Source organism: Akebia trifoliata, chromosome 9 (genome assembly GCF_017979445.1).
Source record: "Akebia trifoliata isolate Shusen 1 chromosome 9, ASM1797944v1, whole genome shotgun sequence".
Classification (NCBI taxonomy): Eukaryota; Viridiplantae; Streptophyta; class Magnoliopsida; order Ranunculales; family Lardizabalaceae; genus Akebia; species Akebia trifoliata.
The window spans coordinates 18,104,297-18,127,260 of record NC_141383.1 but is presented as its reverse complement, the minus strand read 5'-3'; the positions used below and the strand labels follow the sequence as shown (position 1 = coordinate 18,127,260).

Below are 22,964 nucleotides of genomic sequence, written 5' to 3'. Positions count from 1 at the left end.
GAAAAAGGATGGTTGCACCCAACCTAACCACCCAATTACATTTGATACTTTGGGCGTTGTAAGAAAAGTTGATGTACTTAGAAATTCTCTATTTTTATTTTAAAAAATAAGACATTATGCACGACTTTAGTGCTTTAAACAAAAAAATTGATACAAAGAATTTGTCTAGATTTTTACACATACATAGATGAATAGTGGTTAATGTAGTCCGTCTGTAGACCAAATCATGGTTAGGCTCTCTGTGGGCTGGGCAAGCTAAATCAAAAGCCCAATCCAGACCCTGCCCTATTCATGTAGAATCTAAACAGATCAGGCCCAACCCCTGCTAATGAATGCATGTAGCACCATAGCAGGCCAGGCTAGTCGATTCAACAAGGCCCAACCTTATTTATGTTATAAAATTATTAGCAACCCCGACCCATTTTAAAAAGTATTGAAATTAGTAACATTAAAATTGATATCGTTTCACACATTGGTGTGCATAGAACCATAGATGCTTCTCACCTCATATTTTGATGAAAAGCATTTATGGCTCTGTACACATTCACATCAGCAATGTATGAAAAGATGTCAATTTCAATGTTACTTCGACATTTTCCTTCAAAGTAATCCAATCTGTGGTATGACCTAAGGGTGTCAAAGGGTATTCGAGGTAGTCAGAACCACTCAAGTGGTTTTTGGATAGTGGATTGTTGTTTCAGTTATAACTTGTTTTCTAAGGGTAATAAATGGTCTAATTAAATATTAATCAAGAAGATGCTTAGGAATAAATGTACTATTAACTAAAAGTAGAATCTGAGGTTAACGTGAAATCTGATTTTACTTTCTTCAAGAATATGAAGTGTAACACTATGTGAATTCTTCATTTTTTCACTTCAGCATAAAATCAATCTTACACTGGTTGGCAATGTGGATGTAATTCACAATAAGAAGACAATCACTAAAAACTAAAAAAATTCTTCCTTTTTTAGTACCCTACTTATCAAGTGTTTGTAGGATCACTAGTGGTTCCAACTTCCAAGGGTCTCATACCTGAAATCGGATCGATAAGAACCCAAACCAATGTTATAGTTAAGATAATTAAAGTACTTGGCCTTGGATTGACTTGTTATTAGGAAAATTATGAGTCAGACTAGTTTCTATAGAAAGAACATCACCTCATTACATGAGAAACCCCAAAAATTGCATAATTTTCATTCAAAGAACTTTAAATTGATTAGCTGAACCCATTCATAATCAAAATCCAATACAATAACACGATAACTTACAGAAAAAAGAGAGGAAACATGCATTGAAAAGCTACGGCTGACCTTCTTGTCAATGTGGTTCAAGTGGAAGCTTGATCAGCTCCTGCAGTGGCAGTGGCAGCAGCAGCAGCTCTCTTTTTAGCAAAGTACTCGTCAGCACGGGCGAGATTTTTAGCAACTGAAGGTTTTACCCATTTCTTCCGGCCAGGCAATATGGTGAGAGAACAACCAACAGCCTCGAGTTTTTCCTTAGCCGATGCTGAGAAGGCTCGGGCCTTTATGTTCAGCTTCACTGTCAATTCTCCATCTCCTAAGATCTATAAATAGGTAAAGTAAACCAAATAAGATTTCTTTTGTGGATTCAAAACACGGTTGAATGAACAGATCGACATACATACATACAAGTGATTTTAAAATGAAAGTTAGCCATGCATTCTTTCCTGTTTCACAAAGCTATGCAAGGGGCAAGCACTTTTTTTGTATGGACATCTAAAGAGAGATTCTATTGCCACACCAACTTTTGCTAATGCCATCCCAATTCATATGGGAAATCACCAAAGAATCAGCACATCTTGGGGTGGCATTAGAAAAAGTTGGTGTGGCAATAGAAGCTTTCTATCTAAAAGTGATGTAGTAACCCATTTTGGGCGTGTGTCAGCTTCCGACACTCCATAGATTAGTGCAGTACTTGTGTTTTCTTTTCTTTTTTTCTTTTTTAATTGCATGAAATTGATTAGTATTTTTGATAAATTATGAATTCTATCATATCTTAAATGAGATTTTCTCTTAAGCCAAAAAAAAAAAAACATAAAATATATGTATTGGTGATCCCAAGCCCAGAAGAAGGAAGATTGCATCAAGTTGGTAGTGGGTGAAAATATCCACCAAACGTTGGGATAAGGCTTCGACGATGATGATCAAAGTACATAATCCATTACTATCCATATTATTTTATATGGATAATTATTATTTTTCCTACTTTATTTAAAATATATAATCCTATCTTTTGTGGTTTGCAGAATCTGACACTCCATACCCATGTTGATTAAGCCTTCTTTTGTTTATATGGACATGTTTTTGACATGGTTACAGATATCCATGCATTGCTTGATGTGAATGAGTGATGAATATTATTATTGATCAAACTACTTGGTTGAAAGCATCATACAAAGGGAAAACAACCCTAATTGGTCAGCTTGGTAAGATAGGTTAGACATGGCTTGATGACTCAGTGTGTGGTTATGGTTTTTCAGGTGTTTTATTAGATTTTAGGGTTATGGAGTTTCAAGTATATTACAGGAAAAAATGTGACTGTATAGTTATATTTAAATACTCACTTTTATAATTGTCCCCTATATCATGTGAGTTAGATTCAAACATTATGGTAGGGCTATAATAACCTCTATCTACATCTCACATCCTTCCTTACCAGTAGAGTTATTTCCTCACACAATCTATTTTTCTTGTTTAGCAGTCACGTCTTTTTTATTATGTATTTCAATATAACTATTTTTTTTTTTGATATTATCAGACTTTACTAAGGTAGCTGGCACCCGTGTATTTCTATATAACTGATTGGTTGACAAAAGAGAGTAGAAATGCACTAGACTTGCCTCTGACAACCTTGAATGGAACCCAATATAGTAAGGGTACTCCTTTTTCGGAAAACCCTAGTGTCATACACGCGATAAGACTTTTTTAGAGAGCTGTTATTGGTACCCTGACTTTTACTTATCACACCCCAACTAAAAATAAAGAAAATAAGTGAATAGTTGAGAATAAGTCAAAGTTGGGATGCCAATAGAAGTTCTCTCATTCATTTTTTTGCTAGATATCTATTTTTTGGCTTTACGATTTTACATGAGCCTAATCATAATTGTAAAGAACATAATGTTTTGTAATGTTGAGATTATAATTTGAACGAAACCTTTGTAATGTTTGAAAAACATGTTTTAATATTTAATTGGGGTGTGATTAAGAAATTAGGGTGTAATAAGTAAAAGTTGGGGTGCCAATAGCAGCTCTATTTATTTTTTATTTTAATCAATATCTTAGTTTATCAAACGTTCCGTTTTCAGATCGTATTCTTGGGATCCAGATTTTCGATTGCATCAATTCTTATACCATTTATGTAATTAGGATGATATAACTGGTTTGATATTAGTTCAAGTTCACATAAATAAACAAGGCCTACAATGCATTTAGAGGAATTGAAAAATACATTATCTAACACTTCTCATATCTTTTTCCACACGTGCACATGTTCACTGCATGTATGTAATAAACAATAAATTCAAAGATATCATCCGTACCTTTAAAGGAAGAGTTCTTTCTCTTCCTGATGGATTGATCAAGCCCTTTTCCTTTAAGGACTCTAGTGATACCTCATCTCCTTCTTGGAATCCGGCAGTTTCTATGTCTTTTAAGTTAACTGGAACAAACTTTGGTAGCCCCGCATGCATGCCTTGTAAGAATGGGGAAAAAAATCAGTAGGTAGTATTCATACAAACAAAAAAGCACTTCTAGAATATTTACTATGAATGACTATACATCCAATATATATAAAGTATCTCACATGGTTCTACTTTAGCTATGTCAAGCTCTAACATTTATTTATTTATTTAAATTCTAGATAGTTACCTATGGTATCCATGCAAATGCTTTTCTTTTTAAACATGGTTATGAAAATCAGACAAGGAAGATACGTAGCCAAGAAAATGCAAGTAACAAACAAGGCAAAAACAAAGTCACAAAGTCAGGGCTAGGTTAGGCCAAGCTGATCTGAGTCAGATAGAAAATTATATCATAGCCGAGTTATGGACAAGTCAACTCAAGGATAAGACAGATTGACTTGGAGAATCTCGAGTCACTTGTGCTTTTTGATTTAATAGTAGTGATACTAAGTCAACTCGGTATTTGAAGAGTTTTAAAACCATGCCAATAACACTGGTGATGTAGAATGATGAGGGAAGAAAAGAAAATATGAAGTTTAGAAAATTTGCTTTAAGATTTTGGGTAAGTATTTGGGCGACAATAGGAAAAGGGTTTCCAAAATCCCAATTGGCTATACGCTGAAATGTAAAATATAAAGTTTTTCAATTACAATTGGGGGAAGGTTTAGATTAATGAAACAAGGATAAAAAAAAATGGAAAAAGATTAAGGGTAGAATAAAATGGGTTTCAAGAATTAAGAATTTAATAATCAAGAACCAAGAATTCAAGAATCGAGAAAGTTAAGAAGAAATAATAAAAAGATAAAGATTAGAAGAAAAAAGAGAAAGAAAGAAGCAGATAGAACCTTGGAATCACACCGGATTTCTTGGAATCACACCAAGAATGGTGGAGAACTCACTTCACTCTATGAAAGAAACTCATTTTTTATTCATCAAAATCTCCATTAAAAAAACACTAATACAATCTATATATAAAGAAAATAAAGTCAAGAATCCTAATAAAACAGAAATCTAAATAAAACATAAAACCTACTCTTCAAGATTTGATGTCCCCATCAATTCTCCTCAGGTGGGACAATTTTGCCATTGGCGAAATAAAATTGTGGTAATTCCCCAACATATGAAATTTCTAAAATCCACATGTAATTTGATCCTGACTAGCTTCTCAACCAATACATCCCAGGTTAGAATCTTCCTTTTAAATTCATCCCAAAGTTGAGTCTTCAATTCGATCTCTTATTGGATGTTGAAATCATTGAACCAAATTTTGACTCTCATTTTTTAACAGGAACCAAAGCTGGCATAACTCATTGATTTATCCAAAATATTATCTGCATTTTCTTTTTCATGGGAAAGAATTGGTGTTAAAAGCAAAGGATGTTGTGGCTCCACAATTTCCTATGCCAATTGTTCAAATCTTCAAAAACCAATATTGATGTTTCACACACGTCAATCTCACTCTCACTTAAATCAGGCTCATACATTTCTTCCTCAATTTCTTCATTACTCTCCTTGAGTTTAGGTGCATGGACTTTGATTACATTTGTTTCATTCTCCCAATTCGAGCACTCTGATTTATAGTGTCCAAAACGATTGCACTTGGAGCACAAGTTTTATTATAAAGTCTTCATATAATGGATCACGTAATTGCCTGTGCTCTTTAATTTCCTTTATAATACGGTCATGAACAATACGAAAATATGCCCAAGAGTGGCGTGTTCGACGTAGTTCTGACAATATATTCTTCAGTTCCTCTGAGAACATCTTTGTTAAGTCCATCTCCCTTCAATGCGATCTGCTAATTTGTGTTGCCTGGACCTAGACTCTGATACCAAATCTGATGAAGGACGATGAGTGAAGAAAAGAAAATATGGGATTTAAGGAATTTGTTTTAAGATTTTGGATAAGGATTTGGGTGACAATAGGAAAAGGGTTTCCACAATCTCAATTGGCTATATGTTGAAATACAAAATACAAAGTTTTCCAATTACAACATTTTGAAATTATGATTAGGGGAAGGTTTAGGGTATTTAGTTGGAATTAAGTGATAGTGTATAGGATAGATTTGAAAAAAAGATTAATGAAATAAGAATTAAGAAAATGAGAAAAGATTAAGGATAGAATTAAATGGGTTTCAAGAATCAAAAATCAAGAATCAAGAATCAAGATTAAAGAATTGAATAATCGAGAAAGTTAAGAGAAAATAATAAAAAGATAACAATAAAAATTAGAAGAAAAAAGATAAAGGAATAGAAAGATAGAACCTTGGAATCACACCAAGGGTTTCTTGGAATCATACCAAGTATGGTGGAGACCTCTCTTTACTCCATGAAAGAAACTCATTTTTTATTCATCAAAATCTTTGTTAAAAAAAAAAAAACCCCCCTAATACAATATATATATAAAAATAAAGTCAAGAATCTAATCAAACTAAAATACTAAATAAATAACCTAATTTCGTATCTTTCTCTCCTAATTTTCCAACCCTAATAAACTAAAATAAAAGACAAACTAAAGTTAATAAACTGGCCCTAAATATTATACTAAGATCATGGGCCAATAAAAAATCATAATAAGCCCCCCCCCCAAAAAAAAAAAAAAAAAAAAAATTTTTTTTTTTTGAAGCCCTAAAACAGAATCCTAAATAAAAACTAAAATCTACTCTTAAAGATTTGATGTCCCCATCAATTGGCTCCAACCACTTTAGTACCATGATTAGCATAACCAATAGCTCTTTCAATTCATTAACGACAAACGAATACCCCATAAGACCTAATTGACCAAACTCCTAGTTCTTAGTTTTCCCTTGACAATATGCATGCTCAAGCTTTTTCAAGGACTTTGATAGTGTCCCGAAACAATACCTTCTTATCTCTTCATGCAAATATGCATTGTTCTAAGCAAATAAAGTGATTGGGTAATCATAGGGAACTAAGGATTATATGCTCACATTTAGGAGGTTCGATCATTTAGAAAGTGAAAATTTATGAAGACGTGATTTGGTGGGAAGTCCCAATTATTAGAAATATAATTATTGATTATATTTTCCTACTTGTTCAGGAGACTTTCTCGGATACGGAGTTCATGAAATGCTTTGAGGCCACGAAACATGTGTATGTTGCGGATCTTTTTCTAGGAATTTGGGGTTTTCAACACTTTTTTTTTTTTTTTTTGATCGATAGGGTTTTCAACACTTTCACCAAGTCATTGAAAAATTATTGTGATTTCATAGTAGTTACCTTCTCTAAATAGGTGTTATAGTTGCATATTACTAAAAAGAATAACCCCAATGGGTTGGCCTAGTGGCAAGCCGAGCCTTGATAAGCTCCTTAGGAAGGGTATGTCAAGTATTTGAAACCCCACAAAGCTATGAATTCCTTGGGGCCACCCTCCAAGGTCAGTTGACCCTTGACTCAACTTGTTGCACTTAAGATTTTCCAAGGGGACGGTACATGTGACAGTGGAATTAGCCCCACCCGAAGGGTGGGGTGGTACCCGCGATATCAAAAAAAGAAAAAAAATTATTACTAAAGAGAATGCTCAAATACATTTGAGTGTATAAAGAACTAATAAGACATGCTTATGATTGTGAGATCCATTGACCCAAGGACTAGTAAAACATGTTGTAAAATTTAGTCTTATTAGTAGTCCATAATAATGTATGGTCACAAGGATCGATGTTTGATATTGTTAGATTCTATCATATTGAGATCTCATGATAGGATCTTTCTACATTTCCTGTTTTCATTTATATGTGCAGATGGTATGTTTGCACATATGTTGATAAGAAAGGTCTTCACAAGGCATTATTGCTCGTATATTGTATATGCTGGTATTTGCCAACAAGTTTCCCAACTTATGGACATGGTTTCGAATTAACATTGGTGTTGTGGTAATGAAGGGGAGTGTCGCATAATGATGTATGACAACCATAACTCACATTGATGGTCTTACTAAACTTAGGTATTATAATGGGTTATTTGGAAAGGTGATGCAGGATGGTGAATCCTAACCTAAAAGGATGAATTGAGATATGGAATGAACAATTAAAGCAATAAAAATATAAATCTTACATTCATTCATTCACAATTTAAATAAGAAACTGCTACATACTTAGCTTGGATCCTAGGTAATCACAATCCTACTATTAGTAATTCCTCAAGTGTTTGAATGAAAAGTTGCCAATGGAAGTTGAATTTCCACTGACTTAGGGTCACAATTCTCAATCCAAGTAAAAACCCTTAATCTTTTCAAGGATTTAGAGAAAAGTCTAAGGCTTGATAGTCTATCCAAATTATGTAAGTGCACGTAGGAAACAACTTAAGCATAAGTATGGATGAACAAAAGAATTCCAACAACATTAAATTCCAATCCCACCTCCCAATATTATTCTTATTATTACCTCACCCCAAAACTAAAAACCATATTTTTGAAACTCGAAAACTCCACTCAACTTGGAAGTCCATCAAGTCAAGTCTACAACTTGTGAGTCGACTCAAACAAGAAAATAAAAAGATATTAAATTTATACATATTAAAAAAAACATTTTAATTTTGTTCTCCACAAAAATATCATGTATAGCTCCTTGCAGGGCTGAGTTTATGGCCTGACTAGATGCATTTTTGGGCTGACTCTGCGATTTGCCAAATTGACTTGGCTAGTTGGTTCCATCGAATTGAGGGGCTAAGTCACCTTGAAATAAAATCAAGTCAAAGCGACTTAGTGGAGTTTGAAGTAGACTCAACACCTTTTAAAATTATGCTAAAAACCAACCCTTTTTGATATTTTTCTAGGCTCAATCCAATTGTGGAAAAACAAATCTCACTTCCACTCCCATTGTATTCTTTTTCCCAAGAAATTCGAATTCCCCAAAATCAAACACCCTTAATTTCATTACATGAATATACAAACAAAAGCTGCATTTAATCAAACAAATAACACTCAATAAAACCCATTTTCTAAAATGACAAAAACAAAACAACAAATTAAGAGCCAAAACACAAGCAAGAAAATAATCCAAATTCTATACCTCCAGCAATTCCTCTCAATTTGGGGATACGTCGATAAAGCGGCATTTGCCCACCCTCAAACCCTCTTCGAACCCCCGGTCCCGACCTTGATTTCTGACCTCTCATTCCAAACCCACAACTGTTTCCTTGCCCTGCAGAAATTCCTCTACCTTTCCTCTTACATCTCTTTCTCGAACCCGCTTGCGGTCCAAGATTATCGAGCCGAAACCGAACATTTGAACCTCCAGCAACAACAGCATTTGAAGAAGGAGAAGAAGCTTGACTGAGAATTACTAGTGATCTTTCTTCTTTTCTTTTGAGGTGAAATTTGAGAGAAGGAAACCGAGAAGAAGAGTCTGGTCTGAGATTACTTGCATTTCCCTGAAAGATAAAGAGAAGAAGAAGAAGAATAGTAGTTTAGTGAGATAATGGGAGTTTTGGAGATGAAAGTGTGTGTTAGGATTTGGGAGTAGGAAACTTACCTTGAAGGGAGAAGATGGGTAACGATGGGTGAGTGATAGTCTGGTTGGAGTGTGTGCGGAGAAGGAGAGAAGGGTTGTAGCCATGGTGGAAGAAATGGAGAGAGAAGTGCTCCTCTTGGAGTCTGGATAGATAAGGAATGTGGGTTTTTCAGTTTATAAGGGAAAATTACTTAATGCTCCTGAGGGAAGTTTTTCTAAATAGTAAATACCCCTAATTTTTCCGGTATAACTTGGTAGTCCATTTAGTGAAATTTTCTTTCTGAATGCCCCTCATTCACGCGTGTGTGTGTGTGTGGATTGAACTAGGGGTGCACACTGGATTGGGTAAATCCGAGAACCGAACCAATCTGAAACTTTTTGGATTGGATTGGTTTGGATTGAGCATGGCTTGGTTCGGATGCGGATTGTAAAAAAAAAAATTCGATTAATTTGGTTCGATCCCGGATTAGGGGTATAATAGAACCGAACCAATCCGAGAACCGAACTAATCCAAAGTATCTATTACAATACATGTATTTTGTATTAATTTTTATGGGAGATGTTCAGCACCAAACATTTTGGCAAAACTTTTTTCAAAACATAGGTTAGAAGTTTTGGAATGGGCTGATTTTTGGTGAGGATGATATCTACGGTGAGGAGATCATCATCACCAAAAATCAGCCCATTCCAAAACTTCTAACCCCATCAAAAATGGTTTACAAAAAATGGACGGTCCACGATTTTTCAACTTGTAAACATGAGGCTAAAAGTTTTGGATTGGGCTAATTTTTGGTGAGGATGATCTCCTCGCCGTAGAGATCATTCTCACCAAAAATCAGCCCATTCCAAAACTTCTAACCCATATAGGACAAAAATGGTTGGTTAAAATGTTGGCCAAAATGCTTGGTGTTGAACGGGACCAAATTTTTATAAGCTTTAATAATAGATTTAAAAAAAGAACGATTTTCTCCTAATGAATTTTAACTTTCTTTCTATTTTATTTTATGAGTGTTTTGTGTTACACTCACATTTGAATATGATTCTAATATTTATTTTTTTCCCTTTTCGTTAATTACGAATCTTTGAATTATAAGAATTTCTTTATCAATTACTCCTCCACTTGAAATATTCATAGAATTTTCATTTTTTTAAATAAATTCCAGTAATTTTTTATATATAGGTAGACCAATGTAAGATCGGACTGAGGGTTTGTTATTTTTGTGTTATGTGTGATGCTTTGTTTATGTTGAAATAATAAGTATGTTGATGTTTTGTTTAATATTTATTTTGCTTAGTTTTAAATTTTAACTATTTTAATTTTAGTATTGAAAATAATAAGTATGAGAACCAAGATCCGATCCGAACCAAGGTTAGTTTGGATTGGTTCGGTTCATAGGATAATTGGATTGGTTCGATTCCAAATTTGTAGAACCGATCATGCTTGGTTCGGTTCCAATTTTATCAAAATTCGAACCATATGCAACCCTAGATTGAACAGTGCTAGGTCAGGTCGATTCACCTAACAAAACTAGAGTTAGGACCTTGATATTGAACTCACAAAGGTAGGGCTAGATTCAATTACTTTCAGCACGTCAAATCCAAATTGGGCTAGGCTTAATTGATAATGTCCAACCTGGCTCCACAGCCACAATATCTTATAGATGTATTTGTAATATATTTTTCTAATAAAACGTATATTGAAATTAAATATATTGGATAATTACAATTAACTTTCATATCTACTCATTATGGGTCAAATTAGGGATGTCAATGGGTGGGTTCGGCTTAACTTGGTGAAGCCCTAATCCAGCCCTAAAGAGACTGGTTATTCTTAGATTAGCCATATATTAGTATCGGGCCTAAGTCAACTAAGTCCTAACCCAGTCCTAATGAGCTCGGGCTTGATTCGGGCAAAATAAAATGATTAAAATTTAATATTTTTTAATAAAAAAAAATGATTTTCAAATAATTTTTTGTGTGCATGTTTGAAGACAATCCAATCAAAGTTGAAATTAATATCTTGTTAATATGAAGGTTATAGATGAGAGTTAATTGTAATTAAATTTGTTGTAAATACACAACTTTGTGATTTTTTAAAATTTACGACTTTGTGATTTTTAAAAATTTTAAAACCCTTTTATACTAAATTTTTTTAAACCCCTTTATTTGAGAAACACTTGTGTTTGCGTGCCATTTTTGACCTTTGATCCCTCAATTTTTAAGTGAATAATTGAGACACCCCTGTCCTTTCAAACCCTATGATGACCTAGCAACTTTGTTGCCCCTTCAAACTGATTACACCCCCATTTTCCATCTTAGACTATCCTACCCACTAAAGCCATCTCAAAATCATATGAAAGCCCACCTCTTCTACACAAAAATCTCATGCAAAAACTCTCCCCCTCAAAGCATCATGTTCTCCCAAGAATCTTACTCGTCAACTCACTTTCATACAATTCCTCATCTCTCTAAATCTAACTATCATACCTCTCAACTTCAATTTTCACGCTAAAATACCCTCAACCTTTGTCTAAATTCAAGATCAAGACCAAAAATCATCTTTGAAAATCTTCAAGAAGAAAAATGCCAAAAACAAAAGACTTCAAAGACAAGGGAGGGTGAGGACAAAAATTGTATAGCAATCCCCCTTCTCTCTCTTCCACCTTACCTCGTCTATCTCTTCCTCTTTTTTTTATTTTCAATTTAGATCAATCCTAAGATGTAATACATACCTTCACCTACATCCGATAGATTGAACTTCGGCTTGGTCGAAAGGGTAGAAGCTGAAGTCCTCTTAAAAAAAAACTTTGTTTTTTAAGCCAAACACACATTTGCACCCACAACACAATTCGTTTTGAGACCAAAGGTATTTGCGCCCTTTTCCCAATAGAATGTGCCCATAACCACTTAAGCTAACACTTTTCACAATTTGTGTTTTTCAAGGCATTACATGAATAGGGTTCTTTCCTCAATGGGAAATTCTCATGATCTAGGTCGAGATTGAAGTCCCTCGCATTTGAGGGTACAAAATCAAGTTTTTCTGATTTCTTCTAGTTCTTTGAAAATGACCATATCTTAAGGATATCACTTAAGGTGGAGAAAGTAGGGTGCTTAACACCTTCCTTATTTTCTATATGGACTCCTTACCGAAATCTTAAGTAGATTGGTGTTGAATATGTACGGAAGTCACTATTAAAATTAAAATTTCAAAACTATCTTCCGGGTGCCCCATTCACACCCTTAAAAAAAAAAAAAAAAAAAAAGATAGTAGTGACTCCAATCCACATAGTATTGATATTTCAAACTCAAAAATCACATAGTTACAATAATCGTCATCAAGATTCGTTATTTATGGACTATAAATGTTGAGACAAAGAAGTGAGGTCTATCGTTGTGTTTTCATTGTTGTCTTGATATGAACCAAATTCACTTGTTCTAAATAAGAAGACTCATCCAACAAACACAGAACTATAGGGACCAAGACGAGATTGAAATACAAAATTTTAAATCATGATCTTTGGTTGATCAATTTCAATCCACTCTAATGGAAGATTTCCATTACCAATAAATCTGAGATTGGAATATTTAATGTTTCGTTCCCCCATCATGGTCAAAATCATAATGTTCTTTCATAACATTCAGAAATGGTACAAAACTTTTGAACCACGTCTGATTGCAAGAATGTCACCTTGATAATGATCATCTTAAGAAGTCAAAGGGGACCTGAATTACAATTCCCTTGGAGTTTACTCTTAACTGGTCATGCCAATTTTAAAACTATGGTGTAACACTCATACTTCCACTTGCCCTAATATTAATCCAATCGGTTTTCTCTTTAAGGTCACTTGAAGAGGCCATCCTAATCCAGCCCAATAATGTAACTGTTTTAAATACATCCCCAAAACCCAATAGAAAGTCCTATTCCAAAAAGGCTAGGAACATGAGGCTTTTTGTGATTAGGGTTTCACAAGAGAAAGAAGAAGGGGAAAAATTAAGAAATTCTTATATTGGTGGAGGCAGAGCCATGGTACTATTTGAATTAGCACTTTTTTCATGATCAAACCCTAGACATTTTCCATCAACAATGAGGGTTCTAAGATGTTAAATCCTATGTTAATTACCTAATTCATCGGATCGCTTGATTCGAATTGGTTTCATGGTTCACTACATTAGAACCAACTAGCACAACGTGAAAAAGCCCAAATTTGACTGCTCAAGGCCGTCGAATTTTTCATTGTCAAATTTTTTTTCTTTGACGGGCCAAAACAGTCAAATTAATGAAAGATGAGAGAAATTCGACGACTCTAAGCTGTCAAATCTGGGAACAATAAGAATTTCGACGGCCCTAGACCTTCAAAATTCAGTTTCACAAATTCATGGGGTCTTGACCCATCGAATTTTTCTGTCAAATTTTCCAGTTTTCACGTAGTGTAGTTCGTAGTGGTAGGCAAAGATAATTTGTTTCTTAGTTCATTCATAAATTCAATTAGGCTGTATAGTTGTGCATATATAATTCAAACATGCAAGTTACAAGTATGGTTATAATGTTAAAAAGTTATGGGCGTTAATTTAAAAAAAATAAAATTCTAGATTTGCATCACTCCCTTTCAACATTTACTAGCTTTTGTAGGAAGCTCCACCTCCGAATAGACATCTTGGATTGTTGATTTTGCATCATATAACACTCAGATTCTTGTTCTTTAATCTTATTGAATGACAAAGCCAATGCAAAGGAAAATCAATATTAGCCATGGTTATTAATGATCATGATAACAAAATATATTTTAAATATGTGGGAAAAGGTCATCTTCAATGTTAAATGGTCTGAGAAAATAGAAAGAGGGCCTTAGAGGTGTTGGAACAATTGAGTGGATAGATCCACTCTCTGTTTAAGAAAGTGGCAGTTTATTTGATTACTTAATTACCTTTTTAATAAATAAAAATGTTTGTTGGAAATAATTTAAATGAATATGCCCTTATGTTGAATGTATGTTTAAAGAGAAAAAGTAAAAAGCATTTTGATTAGAGTTGTGTTGAAGTGACCTCAAGCTTGGACCTCGTATCGCACATTTTGATAGATGCCTTTTCACTCATATCTCGAGGAAAAGCATTTATAGTTCCCATACACTTTCACGTTAGGGTGTGCTCACTTCAACATTATTCTTTTGATAAAAGTAAATATTTTTCAAATTGGATAATAATTAATTTTATTAATAAATATTTAGAAAATACATGACTCGTTCAATAACTTTTGCATAATATACTCAGTTGTTTACTCAAAACACCAATACATTTATGAGGAATCGCGATCTAGAGCTGCATGTTTTGGTTGGATATGATATTAAATACATCATATCATGTTTTGCAATGCAGAAACGGCTAGGTTAGGGTTCCGATGTGTTTTGAACTACAACCGAAACATGGCACATAGACACCGCTCCAATTCTATAGGAAATGACACCTTACTTGATTCTAATTCATTTATGAGTTCAAATAGTATAAGAACAAAGGAAGCATAGCTTAAAACCCATTCTTTCACTTAAAAACTTACCTCATGGATCTTTCAATTAATGCAATAAAAGAAGGAGATTCGTTAATCTAATGAGAGGTCTATGGGGAAAGATTTGAGTTATAGGTGTGGTTTAAACCCTCTTCCTTGGATGTATGAGACTCTGTACATTTAGAAAGAGTGGTGGGGATTAAACCCCATTCCCACACTTGCCACATGTATAGATCTCTATTAATGCTACAAAATAAGAGAGCTTCTATTGCCACACCAACTTTTACTCATAACACCTTAAGATAACCCTAAGATGGGGTTAATTCTTTGGTGATTTAGGTATGAATTGGATTGGTGTTAGCAAAAGTTGACGTGACAATAGAATCTCTTTTAAATAATGATATTCATCTTTTAATGAGAGGTCTACTTGGGATTTGGCGTGTGGGAGTAGGACTCAACCGTCTTTCTTGAGAGATGGACTCCTTCCTATTTAGTGAATATTCCTTGGAAGTGTGTTTGTGTGATTATGCATGGAAAATAGATGAGATTATATATTTCGAATTTCCTTGGAAAATTTGAGTTTTTGGACCTTTGATAACATATCTTCTTTGAAATTCAATTGCCTCCAAAATGATTTTTCACAGAAAAATATTTTCCCATGCCAACTCATGAGAAAATGAATTTCCCACCTCTAATGTTATTCTTTTACAATTACCCCAACCCCTTAACTGAAAATCCTTGTTTTAAAACTTGGAAACTCAATTAAAGAGTCTCATCTCAGATGTCCATTGCATTGAGTAAAGTATAATTACATATAACGTCAAGATCTTGTGAGGACCTTAGTATTTTCCAACACTTTTTTTTTTTTAAATTATACCCCTTGTCATTTTGTCTTTTAGTGAAAAGGATAAGGGTATATTAATCTTTTTATATAATAAATGCTAAGAAAATTTAATCTTTAGAATTAAATGTATTGTTTGCGATAAATGATTTAGCAATCAAAACAATCAAACATTTATTCTATAAAAGACTAACATACCCCTATTTTTTCACTAAAGGATAAAATTAATATGGGGTATTATTAGAAAAAAAAAGTGTTGGAGAATACTAATGTCCACCAAATTCACTTTTCAATAATACCCCTTCCCATTTTATCTTTTAATGAAAAAGACAATGATATATTGATCTTTTACATAATAAACGTTAATGACCTTTTAATATTTTTTTAGAACTTAAATGCTTTTTTTTTATTTTTTATCAAATGCTTTGTCAATCAATGCCAACATACTAAATGTATTTATTAAGGGTATATATGTATATATATTATGTAAAAGATCAATATACCCTTATATTTTTTTTCCTAAAAGATAAAAAGGGAAAGGATATTATAGAAAAAAAATGTGGTGGAGAATGGTAACGTCACATGGGGTCTTGGACGTTAGCATTCCCCTATATATAAAATTTGTGATTTAACTTAGGCAAATTAAATAAAAATTTAGCAAAAAAAAAAGAGTCTAAGTAGAAATTTATAAATATTTAAAATATAATTTTAATACTTTTAGCATAATAAATATATAGTTTTGTTCCCCTACAAAAATATTATATATAATTGAACTTGGTTGAATTTCTAATCTAACTTGGTGCATTTTTGAGTTGACACAACCAAGTCAACAAGTTGGCTTGTTTACATGGTGAGTTGGTTCAATTGAGTTTGAGACCAACCACCTGAAAATCCAATCAAGTCAACTCGACTATATGATCAAGTTTTAAAATTATGCCTAAACCAATTCTCTGAGTCGTGATGAATGAACGTAGTAAATTGTATGTGGTTTGTACGCGATTGACGTTGCAAGGGCATAGAATCATAGATATTTTTCTTCGGGATACATAAGGAAAAAGATATGTGGTTCTGTGCCCTTACCACATCAGCCATATACAAACTGTGTATGATTTATCATGTGCATTCATCATTATTTATTCTCTTTTGATATTTTCCTAGGTCCGATCAACAAGTGAAGTCATTTTCCAATGACAATTTTTTACAAAAAACCATTTTCTATTGGAAAAAAAAAATTTCTCTCCAATAATCGACCTTAAGGAATTTTCATATTGAATGTTTGAATTTGAAATGGAGAAGGAATATCTAACGCTTCTCAATATCTTTAGTAGCTTCGAAGTTAAGAAATTATGTACTTCTAGAAACTTGACCCGATGAAGAATGTACGGAGACTTGACAATGGACCAAACGTGGCCCCGCCTCCATAAGATTAGTGGCGTGGAGTGTTGTGGTGGGCCATGCATTCTTTTGAATGGGCCTGTATTTCTCATAAGGACTGTTCTACCCCCAAACGAGGTTTGATGTTGATTGAGATGAGAGGAAAAATACAGGATTCCGCAATATCTGTACCATTTACCTACTAGAGAGTAGTTAGATTTTCAAAGAATGCAATTTTTTTGAGATTCTATAAGAGCATGCTCCCATCTCAGCCGTTGGTTTGCTGGAAGGCTAATTTTACCAAAACTCGAAATATCCCTAAAGTTAAGCTGAAACCTCGTGAATCAATTTGAATAAGCCAAATATAAACATATTAAATTTAGGGAACGACTAGTTGCACACCACATACTAGCAATTGCACTCCAATACTTGAAAATTTTCATTTGAACTTCATTTGCATGATTGCACTTAAAACTAAAATAATAATATTGCACTTTTTTTTTTTTTTTTCCGCTCTTGTTCTTATTTGTCTTCTTCAACCATTTTCACATAAATAATTGTTGGTTCAATGATTTTTATAAGAAATACTTGATCATACAACAAGCATGTTTACAATTTACATTAGCAAAAATGATAAAGTCATGAGAAGGTGAACAACCCTAAATTTAAATGTTACTGATAATGAAATGCAATTAGTAAGTTACAATAAATGTAATAAAAAAAAAAGGTTATTTTTCAAGGTTGGTGTGCAACTTGTTGGTCCCTAAATTTATAAGAATTTGAAAAATAAATAAAAAATTCTATCTTCTGTTACCCACGAAAATATTATACATAGGTGCATTTTGAAGCTGACCCAACCAATTTGACAAGTTGACTAAAATGATTTTTCAAGTCTACTCAGCGAGTTGATTCCATCAAATTCGGAGACGAGTCACAATGAAATCCAATCAACTCCAGAAGACTCAATCTGAGTTTGCAACTTTCAAGTCACCTTGACGAGTTTGAAAACTATAAAATATTCCAACAAAAGTAGTGGACTGGTGGAAGCTCCTAGGGATGCATTGATATAAATAATACTTTATTGGTCCTAACACCCCATCTTACATGTTCATATATACAAAATTATTTAGTTTTACTCAACAATATTAAAATACAGACCCTAGCCTTTTGAGACTTTCATACATCATACATCATACATGCATTGGCTGATTTCCTTCCCAAAATAAATGGACCCACTTAAAGCACCTCCCTTGTGTGCTCCACATGCCTCTTTTTTATTCCATGGCAGCCCTGCTCATCTCTTCTTTTGATTCAAATCTATGTAGATAAACCCCAACTAAAGGGATAAAAAGAAAGTTAAAGCTCCTCTTGTCTAAACCCTGATGTTCCTTTCTTTGGCTCCCCTCTTTCACTTTTCATGTATGATCATGAGGTCAAGTATCAATCTACACATCATCATCTTTACTTTTCTTTCTTTCTTGGATTCCAAATCTTCAAAATACAAGTCTTCTACACTGAGTTACTTTGATTTGTGGGTCCCAATTTTCATTATTCATGCAACAGTACATAGGATATTCATGCATAATCTAGTCATCAAGAAACATAAAATAATGTGTGTTAGTGTGCAGGGAAGAAAAGTGGTGAGGAATCTCTTTGTAGTTTCCCTTCCCACAATCTCACTTTGCTCATTTTATCCTGACACCATTGTAACTGTTCCTCACTGATCTCATTCATTCTCAAAACTCTAGAAACCACTTTTAGATCTATCAGACCCATCAGTATCTCCATCTCTTCCTCCTTCCCTAACTTTGCTTTTCTTAAGCATTTTCGAGCCCGTCGAAGATCTTTAAGCTTCATCTTCTTCTGCAAATTTCAAGTAGAATTCAAAGTAAAACATTGATGCATGTTATGTAAAAAAGTTGATATAGAAGAAACAAGGAGACATTGAGACTCACCTTTTTATTTGCTTTCTTCATCAAATGGAGAAGAGTTAAATCAACTGAGGTTCTGTGGTTCCTCCTGAACAAAGCTGTAAATTTTTTATAGCATTTCTCCCTATCTGCCTTGAGAAAATTCATGAAAGTTCGAATCGCATCTTCCATTATTTGAAGGAATTTAGGTGATGAGACTCTTGTGTTCAATCCTTCCTCCTTTTGATCATTTTCTGAATCTTTGAGAAACCAAGCAGAAAATTTTCAAACAAGAATAATAACAGCAAAAGTAACAATAATATATAAAATGGGGTTTTACTATTACCTCCCTCATTAAGTAGAAATATTAGATATACCCCAATTTTTTAAAAGAATTAGACTTGCCTTCCTTGATCAGTTTACCTCCACTTGTGATTTCAACCACTTTAACTTGAAATGACGACAATATCTATGCTGATTTACTCTTCATATTTTCAAGTACTAGATCTAGGTCCAACAATGTTGGACACTTCGTATCCAGCATACAACTCAGATGGAAAGAGAAGGATAAGTTTCCTTGGGATCAGTACAGGTTTCACAGAGATTAGTCTCCCTAAGGAATCCTAAGAGCTTTATTTTCTTCTCAGCCTTCTTTATTAAAAGTGGTGTACTTCCCTTATTCCAATTAAGTCAGGTTCAGTGAAAATCAAAGATCAAAGGTTCTTTTAATTCAAGGGAAACATTTCTAATAAGCCTAATTAATTAACTAGAGTGGTAAATAAGAAAACCTAGCTATTATATATTTATATTAATTAAAAAGAAGAAATACTTATGAAATTAACAATAATGAAAACTGTTTGCTCCAATTGTACCTCGAAATTCAGGAACTTGAAGTAATTTTGGTGCTGAAATCCTCATCCTGGCATAAACTTCAGGTCGTCGTCCTTGTTCATAAGGTTCATTTTCGATGAATCGCTGTAATAGAACCTGAAATTGTTGAAACTGTTGTGCAATTTGTCCAGGACAACCAGGATCTCTGTCACGACATGAAGCTATCCGGCGCTGAAAAGTCTTGTAATTCCAATTGAGAGCTTCCCATGTTAAACAAATTTGAGCTACATAAGCAGTCTCAAGTTCTCGATATGGGTTCTTGACAAAATCCGACGACCTTTTGTTTTTGGTTGTTAATTTGTGAACAATTCTCTCTGAAATTGATCTTGGACATAATTCTATCTTCCTAAGCAATTCTGAAAATGGATTGTTAATTTTATAAAAGGAAAAATAATTTGTGATATATGCTAACAAAGAAAATAATAATGAACAAGTGAATTACCTGTTTCATTGAGTTTTTGTGCACTAATTCGGTCAAAGAACATCATCTCCTCGTCGTATTTCCGAAACACAGTATAGGATTCCCAAGTGGGACAGCTTCTCCTAGATGATGATGAAAAAGGGTCTTCAGTCACCGAATCCCTATAATTTATGGAGCTTCTCCACTCAGAAGAACTCTTAGAGGTTGAGCCCTCTATAAAAGAATCCACAGAAAATTCTTCCCCATCGTTTTCGTGATTTTGAACTTTTTTAGTTTCCAATGGAGGAGGATGGAAAATCAAAAAATTTTCATCTTGGGTGATATTATTATTCGAATTCCCGTTATCACCTTTTTCATAATCAGATTTATCTGTTAACGGCATAAGCAATGTCAGGTCTAGTGAAATAATATCATTATAGGACAATAAACTTTAGACTATACATCGTACCTTCATTAGTGTCATCATTTGTCATTGAGTCATTTTCATTTGAATCTATCATCATTGGGCAAGTAGGGCTATTTTCATCCTGATTGATTGGCGTCGTTGGTGTAATTTCATTTCGATGTACTAGTATGGTAGCAGAATCGGTATCCTCCATGGGTAGCTTTTCTTCAACAAAATCGTTCTCACAGTGTTCAGATTCCGAAGACGTGCAAGAATGGGACGGTTCCTCGGTGAAACTTTTGTCTGGGTCTTTAAACATTGGTCCTTCGAGGTCTTCACCTTCTCCAACAAGAATCTGATCTTCTTCTCGGGTTTTGACAGGCAAAAAAAATAGAGCATCTCCACCTTGAATAATGTCAGCGACCAAATCGTCCTTCTCTGTGCACTCGACCGTAAAGAATCCAAGATCTTCTTCCCCATAATGATTGTGTTCATATATTCCTTGATCTTCTTTCTCCATGCACTCGACAGTAAAGAACTCAAAATCTTCTTCTTCATCACAACCCTCTTCAAATTCATTATCAGCTCTGCAAAAGAAAAACAGGAGTAATTATTCAAATTCATTACCAGCTCTGCCAAAGAAAAACAAGAGTAATGAGAGAGAGAGAGAGAGAGAGAGAGAGAGAGAGAGACCTTTGGGAGATTGTTTTCCGGCAAAGATAACGAAAGAACTTAGCAAGCAAAATGGAGGAGAAGTACAAGAAGAGGAAAACAAGGTGGGAAGAACAAGAGCTGTTGAAGAACAACATTACTGGGGTTTCTTTAGAACATGGTATTTTGTTGTAAGCTTGGAAAATGGGCATCTAAATTACTCTCTCCAACGCAAAGTATGTAACTTTAAATTTTAAAAAGTATGCATTCATCATGTCTTCTTTTAGTTACCGGACTACCCATATCTCTTTTATCAAATGACAAACATCTTTCCCATTGTGATTAAAAAAAAGAGTTTTAACATCATTATATAGGTATAAAAACACTACTTTGAAGCTCAAGATAGCGAAAAGTGAAACAAAAACTAATTCAGATTATTTATTGAAATAATGATGAATGCACACGGCTTACGTGACAAGGGCATAGAACCACACATCTTTTTTTTGTGTATCCTGATGAAAAATATTTATGATTATGTGCTCTTGCCACATCAATTGTGTACCCAACCACATACCAAGACCACGTGCATTCATCAAGACGCTTATTTATTACTTGAAATCTATAACAGACTTAGGACAGTTTTATAATTTTGAGTAATTTTGTAGTAATGTGGTTGATAATAATTGAAGTGATTGACAATGCAAACCCCATCACTACATGTCCTTCTATGTTGTTGTTGGCTTTTGTTTATTTTTTTTTTAAAATTTAATTTAACTAATTAATTATTATTATTAATATTATTATTATTATTATTATTTTTATTTTTTGGGTGGGGGGGAGCAATGTACTCATTATATTAAGCAAAAAAATTTTAAAAATTGAATCCTTCTTCCCCCCCCCCCCCCCCCCCCCATCCATCTTCCCCCCCCCCCCCCCCCCCCCCCCCCCCCCCCCCCATCCATTATTATCAGTATTACTTTTAGTAAACTTTCAATTACTTTTTTCTAAATAGTCTATTAGTCAACATATAAAAATAAAAGTGAAAATGCACACAATTTAAGATGAAATCTAGATGATGATGACTATTGACACCTAGAATTATTGATTATATTGTCTAGGAATTGGGTTCAACTTTGGATTCTAAATGTGCATTTGGTCTCATTCACCCACATTCAAATAGTCAATCTGAGCATAAATTGGATCATAAGTAGATTTTTCCAACCATGTACAAAATATTCAATTTTCATAAGATCTTTTTGACTTCATTCAAAAAGTCTAGCAATTATGTTTATTAGGCCTTTTGAGGTAATTAGAGGTCTTGTAATTAATTTTATTGGTTAATTAAAAAACATTTTGTAGCACTACAACATTTTTGATCTACAGTGGTGGATTTTTCCGCCACTACAGGGTACATTTTCTATTGGTAAAAGCTATTGCGACAAATGAGCAGCGGAATTGAGATCCGAGGTTGTTTCCTCGATCGCTAAATGTAGCAACAGATAGTTTGTTTCGCTGTTATAGGTAATACCTTTAGCGGCGCATATTAATATCTGTTGCAATAGGTCATTTAAAAAAAATATAATATAATATATATAGTGGCGTATATTAATATCCGTTGCAATAGGTCATTTAAAAAAATAATAATAATATAATACATATAGTGGCAAATAATATTATCCGCTGCAATAGGTCATTTAAAAAAAAATAGAATATAATACATATAGTGGCAAATAATATTATCCGCTGCTAAATGCTGTTTTTTTTTTTTTTTTTTTTAAATTAGTATATCTCCTTCAAAAATAATATATAGAGGTGGAATTT

At 33.7% G+C, this 22,964-nt stretch overlaps 2 protein-coding genes across 2 annotated transcripts; both read right to left on the bottom strand.

The window, feature by feature from the left end:
- Window positions 1–1,190: 1,190 nt before the first annotated feature.
- RPL15 (ribosomal protein L15) lies at window positions 1,191–9,350 on the bottom strand. The gene is made up of 4 exons (XM_086454243.1): window positions 9,192–9,350; window positions 8,730–9,090; window positions 3,560–3,711; window positions 1,191–1,564 (listed from the first exon to the last, which is right to left on the bottom strand). Exons 1-4 carry the CDS (start codon window positions 9,273–9,275, stop codon window positions 1,328–1,330), a joined length of 834 nt encoding a protein of 277 aa, XP_086310369.1. The 5' UTR covers window positions 9,276–9,350; the 3' UTR covers window positions 1,191–1,327.
- Window positions 9,351–17,972: 8,622 nt separating this feature from the next.
- Window positions 17,973–21,460, bottom strand: LOC147394477 (DNA ligase (DUF1666)). Its single transcript, XM_086454816.1, has 6 exons — window positions 21,186–21,460; window positions 20,556–21,079; window positions 20,129–20,476; window positions 19,668–20,042; window positions 18,841–19,055; window positions 17,973–18,748 (listed from the first exon to the last, which is right to left on the bottom strand). Exons 1-6 carry the CDS (start codon window positions 21,353–21,355, stop codon window positions 18,503–18,505), a joined length of 1,878 nt encoding a protein of 625 aa, XP_086310942.1. The 5' UTR covers window positions 21,356–21,460; the 3' UTR covers window positions 17,973–18,502.
- Between the last annotated feature and the right edge of the window lie 1,504 nt (window positions 21,461–22,964).

Coding starts and splice junctions, on each gene's coding strand:
- RPL15 (XM_086454243.1), bottom strand. CDS start 9,275: ATGGCTACAACCCTTCTCTCCTTCTCCGCACACACTCCAACCAGACTA. Junction 9,091..9,191: donor ACCCATCTTCTCCCTTCAAG/GTAAGTTTCCTA, acceptor TTTATCTTTCAG/GGAAATGCAAGTAATCTCAG. Junction 3,712..8,729: donor ATTGAGAGGAATTGCTGGAG/GTATAGAATTTG, acceptor CATTCTTACAAG/GCATGCATGCGGGGCTACCA.
- LOC147394477 (XM_086454816.1), bottom strand. CDS start 21,355: ATGCCCATTTTCCAAGCTTACAACAAAATACCATGTTCTAAAGAAACC. Junction 21,080..21,185: donor CGGAAAACAATCTCCCAAAG/GTCTCTCTCTCT, acceptor TTTCTTTTGCAG/AGCTGATAATGAATTTGAAG. Junction 18,749..18,840: donor TGAAGAAAGCAAATAAAAAG/GTGAGTCTCAAT, acceptor TGAAATTTGCAG/AAGAAGATGAAGCTTAAAGA.